At 40.0% G+C, this 18,105-nt stretch overlaps 1 protein-coding gene across 2 annotated transcripts in view; it reads right to left on the bottom strand.

The window, feature by feature from the left end:
- The window catches only part of MRPS28 (mitochondrial ribosomal protein S28), a 204,859-nt gene extending 189,772 nt beyond the window's left edge, over nt 1-15,087 (bottom strand). The window contains exon 1 of one of the 2 annotated variants that reach the window (XM_040487533.1): nt 14,766-15,087. In XM_040487533.1, coding sequence (XP_040343467.1) covers nt 14,766-14,981 — 216 coding nt within the window. In that variant the 5' untranslated portion in view covers nt 14,982-15,087. The remainder of the gene's footprint in view (nt 1-14,765) is intronic. The other variant, XM_040487532.1, reaches the window with a different exon arrangement.
- Between the last annotated feature and the right edge of the window lie 3,018 nt (nt 15,088-18,105).

The following is an 18,105-nucleotide window of genomic DNA, read 5'->3' as shown; positions in this document are numbered from 1 at the left end:
ACTATACAAATTCTTTGATAACATTCATGACATGTAAAATCAATCGTTAAATGTTTGTCTTCTTTACTTCAAGATGGAAAAGATGTCTGTTTTGTTCACTACTAAAAAAGTTTACATAAATATATTATCTTGGTTCCTGGAAGAAAAAAAAAATAGGATAGAGTATTTGCTGACGATTCTAAAAAGAAACTTCTGAAATCAATTTCCATCCTATCCATGGCACCATCCCTTTCTATATTGTCCATATTCCAATGTTTAACAAACAATAGTCAAAACTTGCTTTCAGGGATCTCCTATAAAATGCTACTGCTATCTACTTCTACTTTTTATTCTAACCCTGCACAATAAAAACACAGAGACAACTAGTAAAGAATGTCTAGAAAAAGTATCCAGGGCAGGAATTGGCTCATATATAGGCACTCGAAAAAGTCCCTATGGTAAAAGTCTCTGTGAACACAAGATGAGACTACCAAAATGGTTCCACAGGAATACAACTGTAAGATGGGTTATCTAAATTAATTCTGGGCTATCTGGGGTTCATTCTCCGAATTCATTCAATCTAAAGACATTCACAATCCCATTTTCATGAAAAGAGATACTGATAGCCCACAGTGTAAACGATGTACACGGCAAAGCAACTACTTAAATTAACATCTGTAGAAACATAACGACGTATAATCATGACAAGGTTTTGTCATGAAGAAGTATCTTCTGCCTCATATCAATTAGGTCAAAACACAGAAGTATAAAAGTGTCGTTCGCTATTAAGTGCACTGGAAAATGATAGCCCCAGGGCTTTAAATACCAGCCTAGAGGTTAACATAAGGGATCTGAAAGTTTGTGTAACTGTCCTAAAAGAAATCTTTATCTCTTTTGGCCTCAGGTCCAAGATTTCAAAACAACAACAACAACAAAAAACCAAAACAAGCCCAAAACAAACCCAAAAAACCCAACATCTAATTCTGCACATGGCTTAATGGCAAGGCAAACTGAGTTCCCAATTTCACAGGTTCTCTAGTATTAAAATTGGGGCATTGATTAGGAAGGTGGCGAATCCTGAAATTTAGCAGGGGACATATGGGCAAATGCTGATGAACCTGCAGCCCCTAGGCCCCTAACCTGTGCCAGGTATCCTCTGCCAGTAGAAGCGGCCCTTCCATCCCAGTGTGAGGAGGTTGGTCTTCCCTTTCCTGAAGTACCAGCAGTGGTCTACCCTGAGGTAGCTGTAGGGGCCCACTGGTCCTCCTAAGTATCCATCTCTCCCACTTCTCAGTGCTTGCAGACCCGCACTGTTCAATATGGTATCCACTAGACACAGGCAGCTATTCAAATTCAATTAAAATTAAATGAAATTTAAAATTCAGTTCCCAAATTGCACTAGCCACATTTCAAATGCTCAGCGGCCATATGCAAACAGCACAGACAGTATATATTTCCATCATTACAGAAAGTTCTATTGGATAGGACTAGACCTATAACCAAATTCAAGTCTCAGCAGACCTCAAGGGGTGAGATATAAAGTATAGTCCATGAAGGGCTATAATACACACCAAAAGAACTATATGATTTTGTTAACTGAAATCAGTAGAAACTAAGGATCTGTATGGGAATAGATCCTAAGGGTCCTGGGTCAGGGTGAAGGGAAGACAGTATGGCCTTGGGCCAAATTGACTAATATGGGCTCACCGAGCAGAGATTCAGATACAATGTCAGCTTAAGAGGCTAGGTGTGGGTTTTGAAAGTTTGCTTGGTTGGCTGAATAAAATCTGAACCAAAAGACAGACTATACTAGATGAAGTTGAAATACCAGAACTTCCTTAGGATACCACAGAAGAAGGTACCCAAATGCTTGGAGAGAACGGAATGTTGGAGTGGACCTTTTCACCTAGCCCTTACTGTGGTCCCCAGGAGGATCTATAAGATACTCAGTTCACCAAACCTAAGGGAAAGGCATTTGTGAGGGGAACACCAGCATTTCTGAAGTGCTATGTGGTGACTGTTCTCTGCAGGACTGACTGGTGGGAGCTGCTGCCATAAAGAGCTCTCTGAATTCAGTGGAGATAATGAGACCCTGAAGTGGCAGGAGTCAGGTCAGCACTTACTAGCCAACAACATGATGGGCACGGTTATCATAATGCAACAGAGTGTAAACAGTAATCAAAACAGTCTGACTTGAAGAGCTCTCTGGTGTTGGCTGATTGATTATGGTGTCCCAGAAATGAAACAGATAGGAAAACGCTATAGTTCTAATGAACAGCCTGCCCTGAATCACCACAAATGACTGCCAGGGCCACTCAACAAATTCCCAAACTTGAACCAATTCCCAGACACTGAGTCCTCTGAATGAAGAGGAGATCATGCAGACTGAGGAAGGATCCTGCTACATAGCTAAAAATGTGTACTGTCGATCGTCCTACTAGCTCTCCTAAAGGGAGTTGTGACTGTTTACTAGGGTGTCCACTGGGGAAGGAGAAATAATCACACTTTTCAAGGATTATGTGAACTGACATAACTCTTGAAAACCCAATTTTGCTTCTAGTCAGAATAGAGGCTTATGGGGGTATGGAGGAGGAGAATGGAGTTTTAGCTCAGGCCCATCCCCTGAACTCACTTTGTGGTTGTTTCCCAGGTTCTAGAATGCATAATGGGAATAGCTTTACTCAGCAACTGGCAGAATGCCCACATTTGTTCCTTAATCTGTGCAGTGAGGGCTATTAAAGTCGGAAAGGAGAAGCAGAAAATATTAGAACTTCATCTACCTACCAAACAAGTACATTGAAGGTAATACCACATTCCCGGAGGCACTGCAACGATTAGTGCCAAGGACCTAGAAGATGCAGGATGGTGATTTCTACCATATTCCCACTTAACTTGCCTATGTGGCCCTATAGAAAACAGATGGGTCTTAGTGCTAATTTAGTACCATAAACTTAATCAAGTAGTAACTCCAACTACAGCTGTTATTCCAGATGTGGTTTCATGGCTAGAGCAAATCAAATACCCCCTATCACCTGGTATGCGCTAAGTGATCTGACAAATGCTTTCTTTTTCTAGGTCTGCTAGTAAACAACACATACTTCAGAGTTACATCAATTCACCAGCTCTGTCATAAACTAGCATACAGGGGCTTTGCCGCTTCATTCCACTGGACATCATATTGGTCTGTAACACATACTGATTGGACTTGGAAGCAGGAAGTTGCAACTACTCTAGATACATGGTAAGACACATGTATGCTAGAGGGTAGGAAATAAATCTCACAAAAATGCTAGGCCTTGGTGAAATTCCTAGAAGGCCAGTGGTCTGGGACATTTTTACCACTAAGAGAGACGTGCAGTGCTTACTGGGCCTCTTTGAATTTTGGAGGCAACAAATACCTTATTTGGACATTCTTCTCCAACTCTTTTACCAAAGTGACCCAAAAAGCTGCCAGTTTTTTGAGGAAGGCTCAGAATAAGACAAAGCTCTACAATAGGTCCAGACTACCAGGCAAGTGACTCTACTACCTGGGCTTTAAGACCCTGCAGATGTGGTAGTATTTCAAGTATCTATAGCAGAGAAAGCTGTAGAATGGAGATTTTGCCAGACCTCTCCAGGTGAATCATAATGCAGAACTAGAGTGGCCCTGAAGGACAGGGATAAAGGAACAGCCTCTCAGGGGACAGAACTTTGAGCAGTGCACCTGATCTCTTTGCCTGGAAGGAAAGATAACCTAAGGTATGGATCTATATTAATCTGTGTGAAGTGACCAATGATTTTGCTGGGTGGTCAGGGATTTAGAAGGCACATGAGTGAGAAATAAATGGCAAGGTCTGGGAAAGAGGTATGTGGATAGACCTCTCTGAATGGGCAGAGTGAGAAAATAAATGAGTCACATGTAAATGATCTCTTTAGCAGAAAGAATCTTAATAATCAGGGGATGATAACCAGTCTTGTGGATGTCAACCTCTTTCCCCAGCTATTCCTGTCCCCCACCAATGCATTCAATAACAAAGGTGCCACAGGAGCAGGGATGTGCTTCTGTCTTAGTGGTAAGAGGGGTATCTCAACATATCCCAGAGGCTGCGAACCAATGAAAAATTTCACCTAGGTGGCAGGTCCCTGAATTTTCGTGGGATGGAGGTTATGCATGGATTCAGAAACACTGACTTCTAGTCACCCATGTTAACCTGGCTACAGTCACTGCTAAATGACCAATATGCCAACAGCAGGGACCAACAATAAGCTTCCAATATAGCATCATTCCCTGAAATGATCAGATTGCTACCTGGTGGCAGGTTATGCTGAGCCATTCTACACAGAAAGGACAGTGATATATTATCACTGGAATAAACACTTACTCTAAATATGGATTTGCCTTTCCTGCCCACAAAGCTTCTATCAAAACCACCACCCACCTTACAGAATCTCTTATTCATTGTCATGGTATTCCACACAGCAGTTTCTAACCAAAGAAATCATTTTATGGAAATGATGTGGGATCATGGGCTCATGTTTAGGGAATTCACTAGTCTTACCAGTGCTGGACCTGACAGACTAGGGAAATAATCCTTTTTTAAAAAAATTCAACTTTCTATTTTGAGATCATTATAAATTCACATGTAATTAAAAGAAAGAATAGAGATCCCCTGCATCCTTTACTCAGTTATCCCAAGGCTAACATCTTGTGAGACCACATAAGATACCAAACCAGGAAACTGACACTGATACAATCCACCAACAGTATTCACATTTTTACCAGTTTTATACCCAATTACTTGTATGTGTATCTAGTTCTACACAATTTTATCACATGTGAAGATTCACGTATTCACCACAGTCACGTTACAGGACAGTTCCATCACTGCAAGGATCCCTCATGCTGCTCTTTTATAACTCCCCATCTCCCTTCTGATCTCCACCCCCATCTCTAACTTTTAGCAACCACTGATCTCCATCTCAATAATTTTGTCATTTCACGAGTGTCATAAACAGACTCACACTGTGTAACCTTTCGGAATGGGCTTTTTTCACTCAGCATAATTCCCCTGAGAGTCATTCAATTTGTTATGTATATCAATCATTTATTACTTTTTACTTCTAAGTAGTATTCCATGGTATGGATGTACCACAGTTTGTTTTACCATTCAACAGTTGAAGAACATCTGGGCCGTTTCCAGTTTTTGGTGATAACAAATAAAGCCACTACGAACATTTATAGACAGGTTTTTATATGAACATAAGTTTTCATCTCTCTGGAATGAATCCCCTGTGTGCTGGTGCACACATATCTCCTTTAGTAGAACACAACCGTCTCAATTTGGGTAACCAGCCAGAGATGAGCTGCTGAACTGTGACTCCTGGAATGGAAGTCCACCTCTGATTATCTGACAGTGGCCGAGAGCAGAGTGCTTTAAAAAGCAAGGCAAAATCCAAAATGAACCAACACTGCTTAATTTTATTCCCAAATCCCTATAAACCAGGCTCCACTCAACCGTGATAGTTTCCTTTATTTCATTTGTTATTAAACGCCACCAGATAAAAGCAAACTTAAGGGACATAATCATGTTATTAAAATTCTTATTGGGGCGCCTGGGTGGCTCAGTCGGTTAAGCGCCCGACTTCAGCTCAGGTCATGATCTCGCAGTCCGTGGGTTCGAGCCCCGCATTGGGCTCTGTGCTGACACCTCAGAGCCTGGAGCGTGCTTCAGATTCTGTGTCTCCCTCTCTCTCTGCCCCTCCCCTGTTCATGCTCTTTCTCTGTCTCAAAAATAAATAAAAACATTAAAAAAAAAACTTTAAAAATTATTATTAACATAGGGGCACCTGGTTGGCTCAGACGGTAGACTATGCAACTCTTGATCCCGGGGTTGTGAGTTTGAGCCTCACACTGGTGTAGAGATTACTTAAAATAAAAAAGTGTTTAAAAAATGCTTTAAAACATTTTTAAAAATTATTACATAATCAAAAGAGGAAATTTCAATATAACCTTGAAAAAAAAAATACCCAAACACCTTAAAAGAATGGAGATTTCTGAGCAAAAATGAGAGTTAATAAAGATACACAAAGTTAATGCTGCCTTGGGAAGTCACTAAACAACCTGAAAGAGTATGATCAGATCATATGACCACCCATGACACAAAATACATACAGAATATATTGAGAATATATTTATCTTTTAGTTTAGGAAATGTATAGTATTATTTATAAGCATATTATAAGTGTTGACTTTTTCCTAGAGATTTATACCTACTTCAATTCACTCCTATCGTTTTTTTATTGACTAGTAATTTTCTCTAAACATGCTTTGAAAATGTTAGACTCCACTGTGAAACTAAACACTTCAAAAGACTTTTCTTACTAACTTAGGGATAACTCACCTAGAATTTCATAATGTAAAAACCAGCTGGCACCATGGTTAAAATCGGAAATCTTTTTCAACATTCCTTTACATATTCGTTTTTAATTTTTTTACTGTTTTATTTTGAAAGAGACAGAAAGAGAGAGACAGAGGAGGGGGGCAGAGAGAGAGAGATGGAGACACAGGATCCAAAGCAGGCTCTAGGCTCTGAGTTGTCAGCACAAAGCCTGACAAGGGGCTCAAACTCACGAATTGTAAGATCATGACCTGAGCTGAAGTTGGTCACACAACCGACTGAGCCATCCAGGTACCACTACATAAAATACTGGTATAGGGTGCCTGAGTAGCTCAGTTGGTTAAGCATCTGACTCTTGACTTCAGCTCAGGTCATGATCTCACAGTTCATGAGTTCAAGCCCCGCATCGAGCTCCACACTGACAGTGTAGGACCTGATTGGGATTCTTTCTCTCCTCTCTCTGCCCTGTTCTCTCCCTCTCAAAATAAATAAATAAACTTAAAAAAAAATAAATAAAGAGAATAAAACACTGGTACAATTTTTAAGTCATCAATATAAACCTAGTGAGAAAAAAAGGGTAAATAAAACTAAAGAATATTACTACTATAGGAATTTAGTAGACTTAAAATTTACTCTAAAAATAAGAGAATTTTCCCCGATATTAAAACAAATCCTTTAAATTAAGTTATATTTTGGATTTTTTTGGTATTCTGGGAGAAAAAAAATATCTGATTTGTATGTTCTGTCTTCTGGAATGTTCCAACATTTTGAAATAAAAAATACCAGTAAGAAATATTCATGAAAAAGTGAAAAACAATATTTAAAACCTGCATGAAAGCTAATATATTGCTAAAATAAAAATATAAACTGTCTTGTAACATTACTATTCTATGTAAATAAACTAACATAGTAAAATGTTATTCTCTTATCTTAAAAGAATAAAACGTTCTACCGTGTGGTCTCAAAACCTCTCGCAAACCATTTTTCAATGTGCTGAAAATCATATGCTACCCTCTACCGTTGAGAAACAGTATTATTCACAAAGCAGAAAACTAAATATTTGCTCAACTATTGCCACCTTGTGGCTAAAAGATGGGTCATCTGCTATTGCATAGCTTCCAATTGGCTTAACAGATTCTACATATCTCTACTGTGTAAGTGACACAACAGCATCAGAGGTTTTAAAATATTTCTTTAGAGACGCCTCGGTGGCTCTGTCAGTTAAGCATTCCACTTCGACTCAGGTCATGATCTTGTGGTTTGTGAATTGGAGCCCTGAGTCAGGCTCTGTGCTGACAGCTCAGAGCCTGGAGCTGCTTCGGATTCTGTGTCTCCCTCTCTCTGCCCCCTTCCCACTCAGTCTCTGTCTCTCTCTCAAAAATAAATAAACATTAAAAAAAAAAAATCTTTAGAAAATAAATAAAAATAAAATATTTCTTTTAAAAAAAATAGGAAAATGTATCTAAGTTAAAAAATATATACATAGCAGGGGCACCTAGATGGCTCAGCTGATTAAGCGTCAGACTCTTGATTTTTTATCTCTAGGGTTGTGAGATGAAACGCTGCATTGGACTCTGCGCTGACAGTCCAGAGAGTGTTTGGGATTCACTGTCTCCCTCTCTCCCTGCCCGTCCCCTGTGCATGCTCTAAATACACACATAGATACACATATACATACATACATTTAAGAAAAACAATAAAAACATAAATAAAAACATTAAAAAATATATTTTATATATATGCATGCATACTTAGCAAACATTTACCAGGTCGTCTATACATAAGAGTATGTCATGCTGGGGGCACCTGGGTGGCTCAGTTGGCTAAGCATCTGATTTCTGTTCAGGTCATGGTCTCATAGTTCATGAATTCGAGTCCCACATCCAGTGAGCTTGAGCCCCACTCCAGGATTCTTTCTCTCCCTCTCTCTCTGCCCCTCACTCGCACTCTCTCTCTCTCAAAAAAAAAAAGAGTATGTTGGTTACAAAAATGAAAGGAATTGGTTCCTACCCTCAAAAAAACCCCACAAAGAACTAGTTGAAGAGATAGCTAGATAAACCAGTATTAAAGGTAATAAACCAAAGAAAAACAGAAGTGGGTAAGTAAGCATGGGATGAGGGTGGCACTTACAAACAACAGCATTTCAGGTCCTTTAAATCTGAGATCCCTCTAACTAGTAGCTTCAATAAAATCTTAGGATAAGTATTTCATGATGAACTGCCCTTGATTAAATCACCCCCACAGGGAACGTTCCTTTTTGAGAAAAACTTGCCTCGCTCTTACTGAATAGCACTTACTTCTGGAGGTACAGATACACATACCTACGTTGGCACTACGTTGGCAAGGATAAGAATTAAATCAATGGGTATAATTTCAACCTACATTGTTGAGTATACACACATATTGTTAAATCTAATAACAGGTCACCCAAGATATTATAACTGTATAAATTTAATTACAATTTGAATCAACAAATACATACTTAGTCCCTAACTTATGTGTAAGGCATTATGCAAAGAATCAAAAGGGTGAATAAAAAAATGATTCCTAATCTCCAGGGAACCACAATCTAAAGAACAGGATAGAACAAGTACTCCAATGACTTCAGCATAACTTAAGAGTTGTGTGTGTACCATTAAGGGAATATCAAATAAAGTTTCAGGACATTCAAAAGGAGTTTTGCCTGGTTGATGAGATGATAAACGCCTCGTGGAAAGATGATTTTACAATGGAATTTGCAGGTACAGAAGCTAATTCCAGGGGAAAGAACAAAGACCAAAGGAAAAAAAAACAAAACAAAACAATGATTTGTTTAAGCAACAGCAAACTACTTACACGGAGAAATATTTTTGAGCAGAAACTGTTTTACAAATGAAATCTTACATATAAACCCAATATATATGACATAAATGTAGCATTTTCTGAGGATAAAGTATATTTTATGGCTCAAATTGATAGCACTTACCTATTATGAAGTCAAAAAACGTGATCATGGGGGTGCCATGGTTAAGCAGCCAACTTCGGTTAAGTCTGAGGGTTCGAGATCCGCATCAGGTTTTATGTTGACAACTCAGAGCCTGGAGCCTGCTTCTGATTCTGTGTCTCCCTCTCTCTCTGCCCCTCCCCCCGTCCCCCAAAATGAATATTTTTAAAAAGCTTTTAAAAATGTGAACATGAAGTAATTGTGATAAAAATCACAATTTGATATCAGTGGTGAAGAGTAACAACCCCAGTTCCCAATTTCTGTATTTTGTTTTAAGGGCTCAATATCAAGAAATATCCGATATGGAAAAAGAGGTGAGGAAACAGGCATTTTCATGCATTCCAAGTGGGAGTGTGGTGCAAACAGGTTTTATCTACCAAAGCTCAAATTACCTGTACACTTCTGCCCCAGCATATATCCCATAAGTATGCAAAAAATATGTAAATGCTCACTGTAGCAGGTTTGTATTTAAAAAAAAAAAGCAGAAAACAATCTAGAATCTCATTAATAAAGGCCTCATTAAATAAATTACAGTACATCCATACCATGGAAAACCAAGCAAATTTTTTTCAATGAGGTGTATATACATTACACATATGTAATGATAAGAAAAAATATCCAGTTATACTTCCATGAAAACAGCAATTTTCAGCAGCAGCAACTAAAATATACTGGGTGCTTACTAAGCATCAGACACTTGTGCTAAGTGTTTAAATAATAAATTCATTTAATCTCATAATAATTTCATGACAAAGAATTTTTACAAAAAGGGAAAAGATATACATATATTAAGTAATTACCCAAGAAAACACAGCTAGTAAATGATAGAAGAACCAGGATTCAAACCGAGACTATCTGAATCCAGAACTTATGCTTTTTCTTTTTTTTTTTTTTTAACATTTATTTGTTTATATTGAGAGAGAGAGAACGCAAGTGGGGAAAGGGCAGAGAGAGGGAGACAGAGAATCCCAACCAGGCTCCACACTGTCAACACAGAGCCCAAAAAGGGGCTCCATCTCCTGAACTGTGAGTCTCATGAATGGTGAGATCATGACCTGAGCCAAAATCAAGAGTCGGACGCTTAACCGACTGAGCGAGCCACCCAGGAGCCCCCAGAACTTACACACTTAAAACAGTAATAATGTAATTCACAACAGTACCAAACAATTTGTGGGGTTTTTTAAGTATATATATCAATAATTAGCTTGCACTTATAAATGTACATATAAAATCTCTGGAGGTATGAAGTACGCATTTTAAAAATACACTCCAGGGGTGCCCGGGTGACTCAGCTGGTTAAGCGTCCGACTTTGGCTCAGGTCATGATCTCCCAGTTTGTGAGTTCAAGCCCCACATTGGGCTCTGTGCTGACAGCTCACAGCCTGCAGCCTGCTTCAGATTCTGTCTCCCTCTCTCTCTGCCCCTTCCCCACTCATGCTCCATATCTCTCTCTCTCTCTCTCTCTCACTCAAAAATAAACATTAAAAAAAAATTTTTTTAAACACACTCTGAAGGCAGTCCTTATTTGCTGCAAATAGTTTCCTTTGTGTGACAACTCAAAAACAACAACAACAACACAGAACAAACACACATACATACTCCCAGCCTGGAAAGTGAGGGGAAAAAAGGAAAAGAGGGCTTTTACATTTCACATTTATAATCTTCAATGCTATTTGAATTTTCCTTTTAAAGTAAGCAAATACTATTTTTATACTTTTTCAAAAATTTCGATCATAGAACAAAGATGAACTTTATTCATCTTGTAAACTCAGGATATTTTTCCATTAAATAGATTCAGAAACTTCAAAAAGTAAAGCAAAAGCTTTTTCATAAAGTTGAATCTCTTTCAATACCTAACAACCACTCACATTGCTCATTATAAATATAAGTCAGAAAAGCACTAAAAACTTCCAGTAAACACTAAAACTAATGTATTTTCACTTTTATTACTCTTAAAATTGTTTTTGCTCAGTTACTATTCTGGACAAGCACACTTAATAGATGTGCTCAAACCTGCACTATTCTTAGCTAGACAACTGTTTGTAAGCAGTTAACACAGATTTCAATTCAGACAGCCCAGGCATAATAAATTTCAAATATGCACTATGTGCACTATTCTTTCATTCCCCCATTTAGCAAACATTTATTGAGTGCCCATTAAAGGCCAAGGTGCTAGGGATGTAACAGGACAAGTCAGACAAGGTGTCTTCTCTCCCCTCTGAAATTTATATTCTCGTGGGTAAAAAAGCCAGGAAAAGCTTTGTTCTGAAGTATGCACGTTGCTCTGGACCCACAAGTTAACATATTAATGACTACAAATAACCTTAAATTGAGATTAAACAGAAGGACAGGTTTTTTTTTTTTAAGTATTATTAATTATTTAGGTAAGCAGTAGGATTTCATTCAAAGAACATGCAATCCTGAAAGCTAAGGCCACAGAAGAGCTAAAATGTACTGAGGGAGCTAAAGGCGACTCTGCAACAGTCACTGGGCTAAGAGCACTTCAAATGTTTTATTTCATGCAAACTCTCCCATAACCCCAGTGAGAGTTATGCCCATTTTGAGATAAGAAAGCAAACTTAAGATAGGCTAAGTAACTTGTCCAAAGTTAACTAGTAAGATGGCTGAACCAGTCTCTGAATACTGACCTTCTGAAACTGAATGGAAACTCTAATATCTGTATTGGACTGGGTCCTGTACGGCAGGCAGCAAGCTGATGATGGAATGATGTGTATTTAATCTTGCAGACAGTGCAAAGGAAGCTTTACAAGATTCTCAACCAAAGCAAAAAGAGTATCTCATTAAATCTGCCCAACTTTAGGAAGGTAACTGTCCACTGTATACAATGACCTAGACCAGGGAGCAACTGGAGTCAGCAGCGTCAATTAAAAATGAGTAAAGGCGGAGCGAGGGGGGGTCTGGGTGCTCAGTCGGTTAAGCGTCGGACTCTTGTTTTCAGCTCAGTACATGATCTCAGCCCCAAGTTGTGAGATCCCGCCCCAAGTTGGGCTCCTCACAGACAGCACGAAGCCTGCTAAGGATTCTCCCTCTGCCCCTCTCCTGCTTAAACACTCTCTCTCTCAAAACAAATAAACTTTTTCTTTTTTTTTAAGAACGAGTAAAGGGATCGTTGTAACTGTAACTGTAACATGTAACTGTAAATGCTCCAAAACTACCAACTCTTTGAATGGAGACTACGGCCCAGCCTCCTGATTACCCCCCTCCCCAGGGAATTTTCCTTCCTTCCATTAAACCAAGATGTTGAAAAATCCTGAATAATAAGTGAACCAGCATGTCACAACCAAACACATTTAACCTCCACCTAGTAGAATAATATTTTCTAAACTGTGTTAGGTAGAGAACAATTGCCCAGAGAGACTCCACGCAGCCTGAGCTGGACTGAACAATTCTGATATGCTGGGAATGCCAAGAAGCCCTCCAGCCTCCTCTTGGATGCTTAACTGACTGAAAAGTTAAAGGGAAAGGAAGGTAATGGAATCCTGATCACTCACAAATACCTTGATTGGTTCCTTCATTAAACAAACATTACTGCTTACCATATGAAATCGCAAGCACGGTCACCATTTGGGGCTTCAAATACAGTACATACAACGCTACAATTTCACTCTTGCCACAATTAAGTCAGCAGTTGAGGAGCGTTTTCTGGTAGTTTCTGAAGGTGTTTGGAATGTAGTGATAAAGCATGGAGGAAGGGGTATAAATGAGAAATGTTGGAAGATGAGAAACAGGGAAAAATCCCTTATCTACATAAATATCTGGGGAATGGAAACGATTACATTTATGTTTCCTACTTTACCACACGTAATCCTCAAAGCCATCCACCAAGGATGGATCTAAATCCATCCAACAGTCAACTTCAGGTCAGTCACTGGCATTCTTCTCGGATTTCATGACTTCTCCAGGTACGGGAGACAAATAATGCCCCCTCAAATATGTCCACATCCTAATCCCTGGTATTTGTGACGATGTTACAGACTTTGGGTGGGCCCAAAGTCATCACAAGAGTCTTTAAAAATGGAAGAGGGAGGCAGAAGAGAAGTCAGTGATAGGATGTGAGAAGAACTCAATGGGCTGTTGCTGGCTTTGAAAATGGTGTAGGGGGGACAGTAAGTGAAGGAATGCAAGCATCCTCTGCAGGCTGGAAAGGCAAAAAACCAGATCCCACCCACAGAAAGGAACCAACCCTGTCAACATCTCGATTTTAGCCAAGTGAGACATCAGTCAGACTTCTCACTAAAAATAATAAATCTGTTGTCTTAAACCACTAAATCTGTGGTAATTTGTTAGGGCAGCAAATAGAAACCTAATGCACCAGGCTTCTCCTAAACCCTGGATTTTAGGAAATTTTTGTCAATGACTATTAACAATTATTTACTAAATTCCAGGTAGTTTTCTATAATCCAGGACACAACCTGTCTGTGAACTGTTTGGTGCTGGTCTCCAAAGAAAGTACAAAAATTGAGAGTGTTTATTTTTACATAATTTACCATGGCCACACATCCAATTTCATGTCAGCTGAATTTAGTAATAAAAAATTGTGTCTCATTGGGGTGCCTAGGTGGCTCAGTCGGTTAAGACTTCGGCTCAGGACTTCAGCTCAGGTCGTGATCTCGAAATTCACGAGTTCGAGCCCAGCGGCCGGCTCTGTGCTGACAGCTCGAAGCCTGGAACCTGTTTCAGATTCTGGGTTTCCCTCTCTCTCTCTGCCCCTCCCCCGCTCGCGCGCGCGCGCTCTCTCTCTCTCTCTCAAAAATAAAAATAAACATTTAAAAAAATGTGTCTCGTATTTATGTCTATCACTTCCATTTCATTTATCTAGTAATTTCATCGTATTTTACAAACTATTGCCTGAAACACATGGAAAAAATTTTTAACGTCATTTACAGAAAAGGAAAGCGAAGCATTGATAAATCACTTGCTCAAGTTCGTAGAGACAGTAATTCTCTTCCACCTATCCACTGAATTAACAAATACTTATAAAGAGCCTCGTACACCAGACACCAAGCTCCACGCTGGAACTTCCGTGTATAAAGGACTCCAATAGCAGAAAGGCCTGCCTCTCCCGGTGTAGAGCCCAATTCGTCTTTGAGTCCCAGGAGTCTCCCCAGATCGCCGAACTGGTAGCGCGTCCTGCTGTTTTCCCTTCCAGCACTCACCCAGGAAGACGCGCGCAAAAGAGTGGGGACAAAGCAGGTAAAGGCCGCAGGAAGTACAACCAACGGAGAAACATACCAAGAGCTCTCTTGGTTCCAAGTAGCCCGCTGCAGGGCCAAGACACACCCCTGACCCCAGCTCCACCTCCCAGACCAGGCTCCGCCCCGACTCCCGCCCCACCCACCAGGCGGGAGCTCGCCTCAAACCCCAGCCCGGTCGACGGTGTGTCTGGCGCGGTTCCCGCAACTCACTCTCTTCTGCGGGAGCTGCCCCTTTCGCCACAGCTCTGAATGCCGCTCCAAAGCGTTCGCGAAGCCGCCTGGGCGCCTTTTAGGCTCTAGGGAGTCGGAACTCTCACCCCCGGAGCTACTCTCAGTTCCTGCGCCTCGACAGGGCCGAGAGAAGAGAAACACTCGCAGGAAATGGCTCTCGGCAGTGACTGCACGGGTCCGGCACAGCGCCGCCATGACGGCTCCGAAACCTCTGACCTTGTACCTCTCCGCAAGCGCGCAGGTCACGGGGCGGAGCAGCGAATGGTCCACCCACTTACAGAGCACTGATGATCCCTGGGCATGCTGTAGTCAGTTGATGCAGGGGAGGAGTGTGGCCACCGGGGGCGGTGGGGCAGATGGTTAAACTACAATCGGTGGATTAAATCGTTGGTGCCCGAGGGGCCGCCTGCTGACCGCGATCTGCCAAATTTTGCGCGGAAAGCGTTTTTGACTCGTAGGAATTTCGTTCCCCAGGGCATCGCTTGAACCTTGTCCTGCTGTAAATTCTTATAATGCGACACTTGCTAGCCCCGCCGCCTGGGTTTTTTCTCCAAATGGCCGGAAGACCGGTTTTTCGGGTCTCTGCTCAAATAGGTTCTCCTTGATTACCATATTTAGAATTGGAAATCCAAACACACTGTCAGACTCTCCTGGTTTCCTTTATACCAGGTAGCATTTTCAGTATGGTCTATGGTTTAATTATAATTTGTTTTGCGTCCGCTGTCCCAAATTTGTAAACTCTTTGCTGTTGGGTCCCTGACACTGGGCACGTAATAAGGCTCAACGAACGTTTATGAAATCCTGGAGCCAAGGTTGTTTTTTTCACTTCTGAGATCAGTCTACTGACGTTACAAAATTTAATCTAAGACGTTTTTATCATTTGTAGATAACTACAATTCCATCTAAGGAATTAAAGTTCAGAATGTGCCTAAGCCTGCACCACCAGAGACCACACCATCACTCATGATTTTCTCCCCTTTTCCCCACCAACGTTAATTCCCAGAATTTGTCCCTTTTCAAAACCCAGCCTAACATCATATTTATACATTTATTTCCTTTTACCATCAATGAAGTCTTACCTGAAACGTGTTTGCATTATTATCGGTGGCTATTTCTACTTATACTTCCCTTGAAGAGAAAGTGGTAAATTGTAAAGTGCATTGGCCAGTGACCTTATGAACCCCTTAGTTCTAGGTCTGACTGTAATCCTGATCTCCGGCAAACCAATTTAATGTTGATTTGACTTCCTCACTTGTAAATCCAATCCATTAACCCCTCTGCTAAGTTTTAAGTGCTTTGTAAATTTAACTAAATCAATAGCTACAGAACACGTGGGATTACGAAGGTCCCAGCCCTAAATTTCAATAGATGTATGATATTCATATCCTACGTCAGTCAGATGACAAATTCCTTGAGGATTATGAGAATGGGCATTTTAGGACAAATCCTGAGGTTTTTAATGTATAAATGTTTGTATCAACTGACTTCAAGTTATGCTTAATTCTTTACCTTTGGTAGAGCATCAGTAGTTTAAGGACTGGACAAATCTAAAAGGAGATATCTACACACTTTGTCCTAGCCTATACCAACTGTAACACCAGCTCTAATGGGAGTATTTTAACATCTTGATGGCACCTTAGGGATTCTGATCCTGTTCTCGTTGCACTATGCGTTCTTTCTTGCTTTATTAAAAATACAGGCCTCTCTTTCCCTGGAGCTTGCAAATGGTTACTACGTAGCTTGCAAATTGTTAGCACATTGTAAAAATATTAGTAATGGTGGATGGCAAGGAAAGTAAACAGAAAATGGCTCCTTACCTAGTGGTTGTAATTTCATTTATAAAATGGTTACACTGCCACATCCTTGAGGAAAGAATCAAGGGAAATGAGTGAACATGCCCAACACTTACTGAAAGCTTAATAAATACTGGCTATTAATGTCTGGGTGGAGGTGACCAGGAAGTGATTAGAAGTTCATGCCTCTTAAGCATACATAAAAACCTGGAAAGTAAGGTAGGACTAGTGATACACTGGGGAGATAACAGTATTACTCTAAAGATGGTCATTTCAGCCATAGAGATAAATAAAATCATTGAAAGAGTCCACGTAGATCAATAGGGATAGGGAATAACATTAAGGAAACTGGAAGAAGAGATTATCAGAAAATAGTCAAACTGAAAAATAAGAATAGAGAACTGATCCTAGAAACCAAGGGGAAGACCAAAGCATCATGAGAGTATTAAAGCAAAAGATCATACCCACTTATATTCTTTTGAGCCCATTCTTTTGAACTGACAATTACAAAACTGTCAGGCTTTCCTGTATGCTAGGAAAACCACCAAATTAAAAGAATCACACTACCAACCAACCTCATTATGTAATAAAATTTACCTAGGAGAGTTGGCAAGAATTTTAGTCACCAAATAGCATTTATTTCAGTATGAAGTCCTGGCAGGTGATAGGTACCTGCGGGCCCTGCCCTCTGGAAGCTTACAAACTAAGAGTGAGTTCTTTTGGCTCATTCTGATTTGGTTCACTTTGATTTCAGAATCAGAATATGAAAATTACTTGCATAAGGTTTGCAAATTTATTTAAAAGTGATGCTTTAAATATATATACTGAAGTTTATTTATTTGGGGGGGGAGGGGCAGAAAGAGTGGGAGAAAGAGAATCCCAAACAGGCTCAGTGCTGTCAGCACAGAGCCTGACGTGAGGCTCCATCTCATGAAATATGAGATCATGACCTGATCTGAAGTCAAGAATTGGAAGCTTAACCGACTGAGCCACCCAGGTGCCCCCAAAGGGATAATGCTTTAAATTAACTCTAACCCAACATGGTCTCTATAATTAATCCAATTACAATGGGACAGTCCCGAATTAATGGCCAAATGTTTCTTCACAAAACAATCTGATTTTTCATCTGGGTCTTAAGAGCTATAAAGAAACACATGTGATCCTGACATAGGACTTTATGCAGCAACTCCTCTGCCTAGATACAGCAAATAGTCACAGTCAACATGTAGCTTATTCAATTTTGTTTGACACACTTGATTCCATACAGCTACTTAGGGGTTTTTTTTCCGTATCTAGGATATGAAGTGTCTAGACAGAAGTTGTACAATGGACTCACCTCTTTCCTTGATAGGTAATACATACAAAAGGACCCATACCCAAATTACAGAATTTTTATTGTTTTCAAATACTATAAAAAAAAAAAAAATACAGTGTGCATTTAATGAACAGATCCAGAGACAGTGATTCCAAATTAAAGATGTATTTTCTCTATTTCAATAGTTTGAGTTACTAAAATGATAATCCAG

The sequence above is a fragment of the Herpailurus yagouaroundi genome, unplaced genomic scaffold, assembly GCF_014898765.1.
Source record: "Herpailurus yagouaroundi ecotype Mexico unplaced genomic scaffold, PumYag 165, whole genome shotgun sequence".
Classification (NCBI taxonomy): Eukaryota; Metazoa; Chordata; class Mammalia; order Carnivora; family Felidae; genus Herpailurus; species Herpailurus yagouaroundi.
Note: the sequence above shows the minus strand (reverse complement) of the source record. Positions and strands in the feature narration are given on the sequence as shown.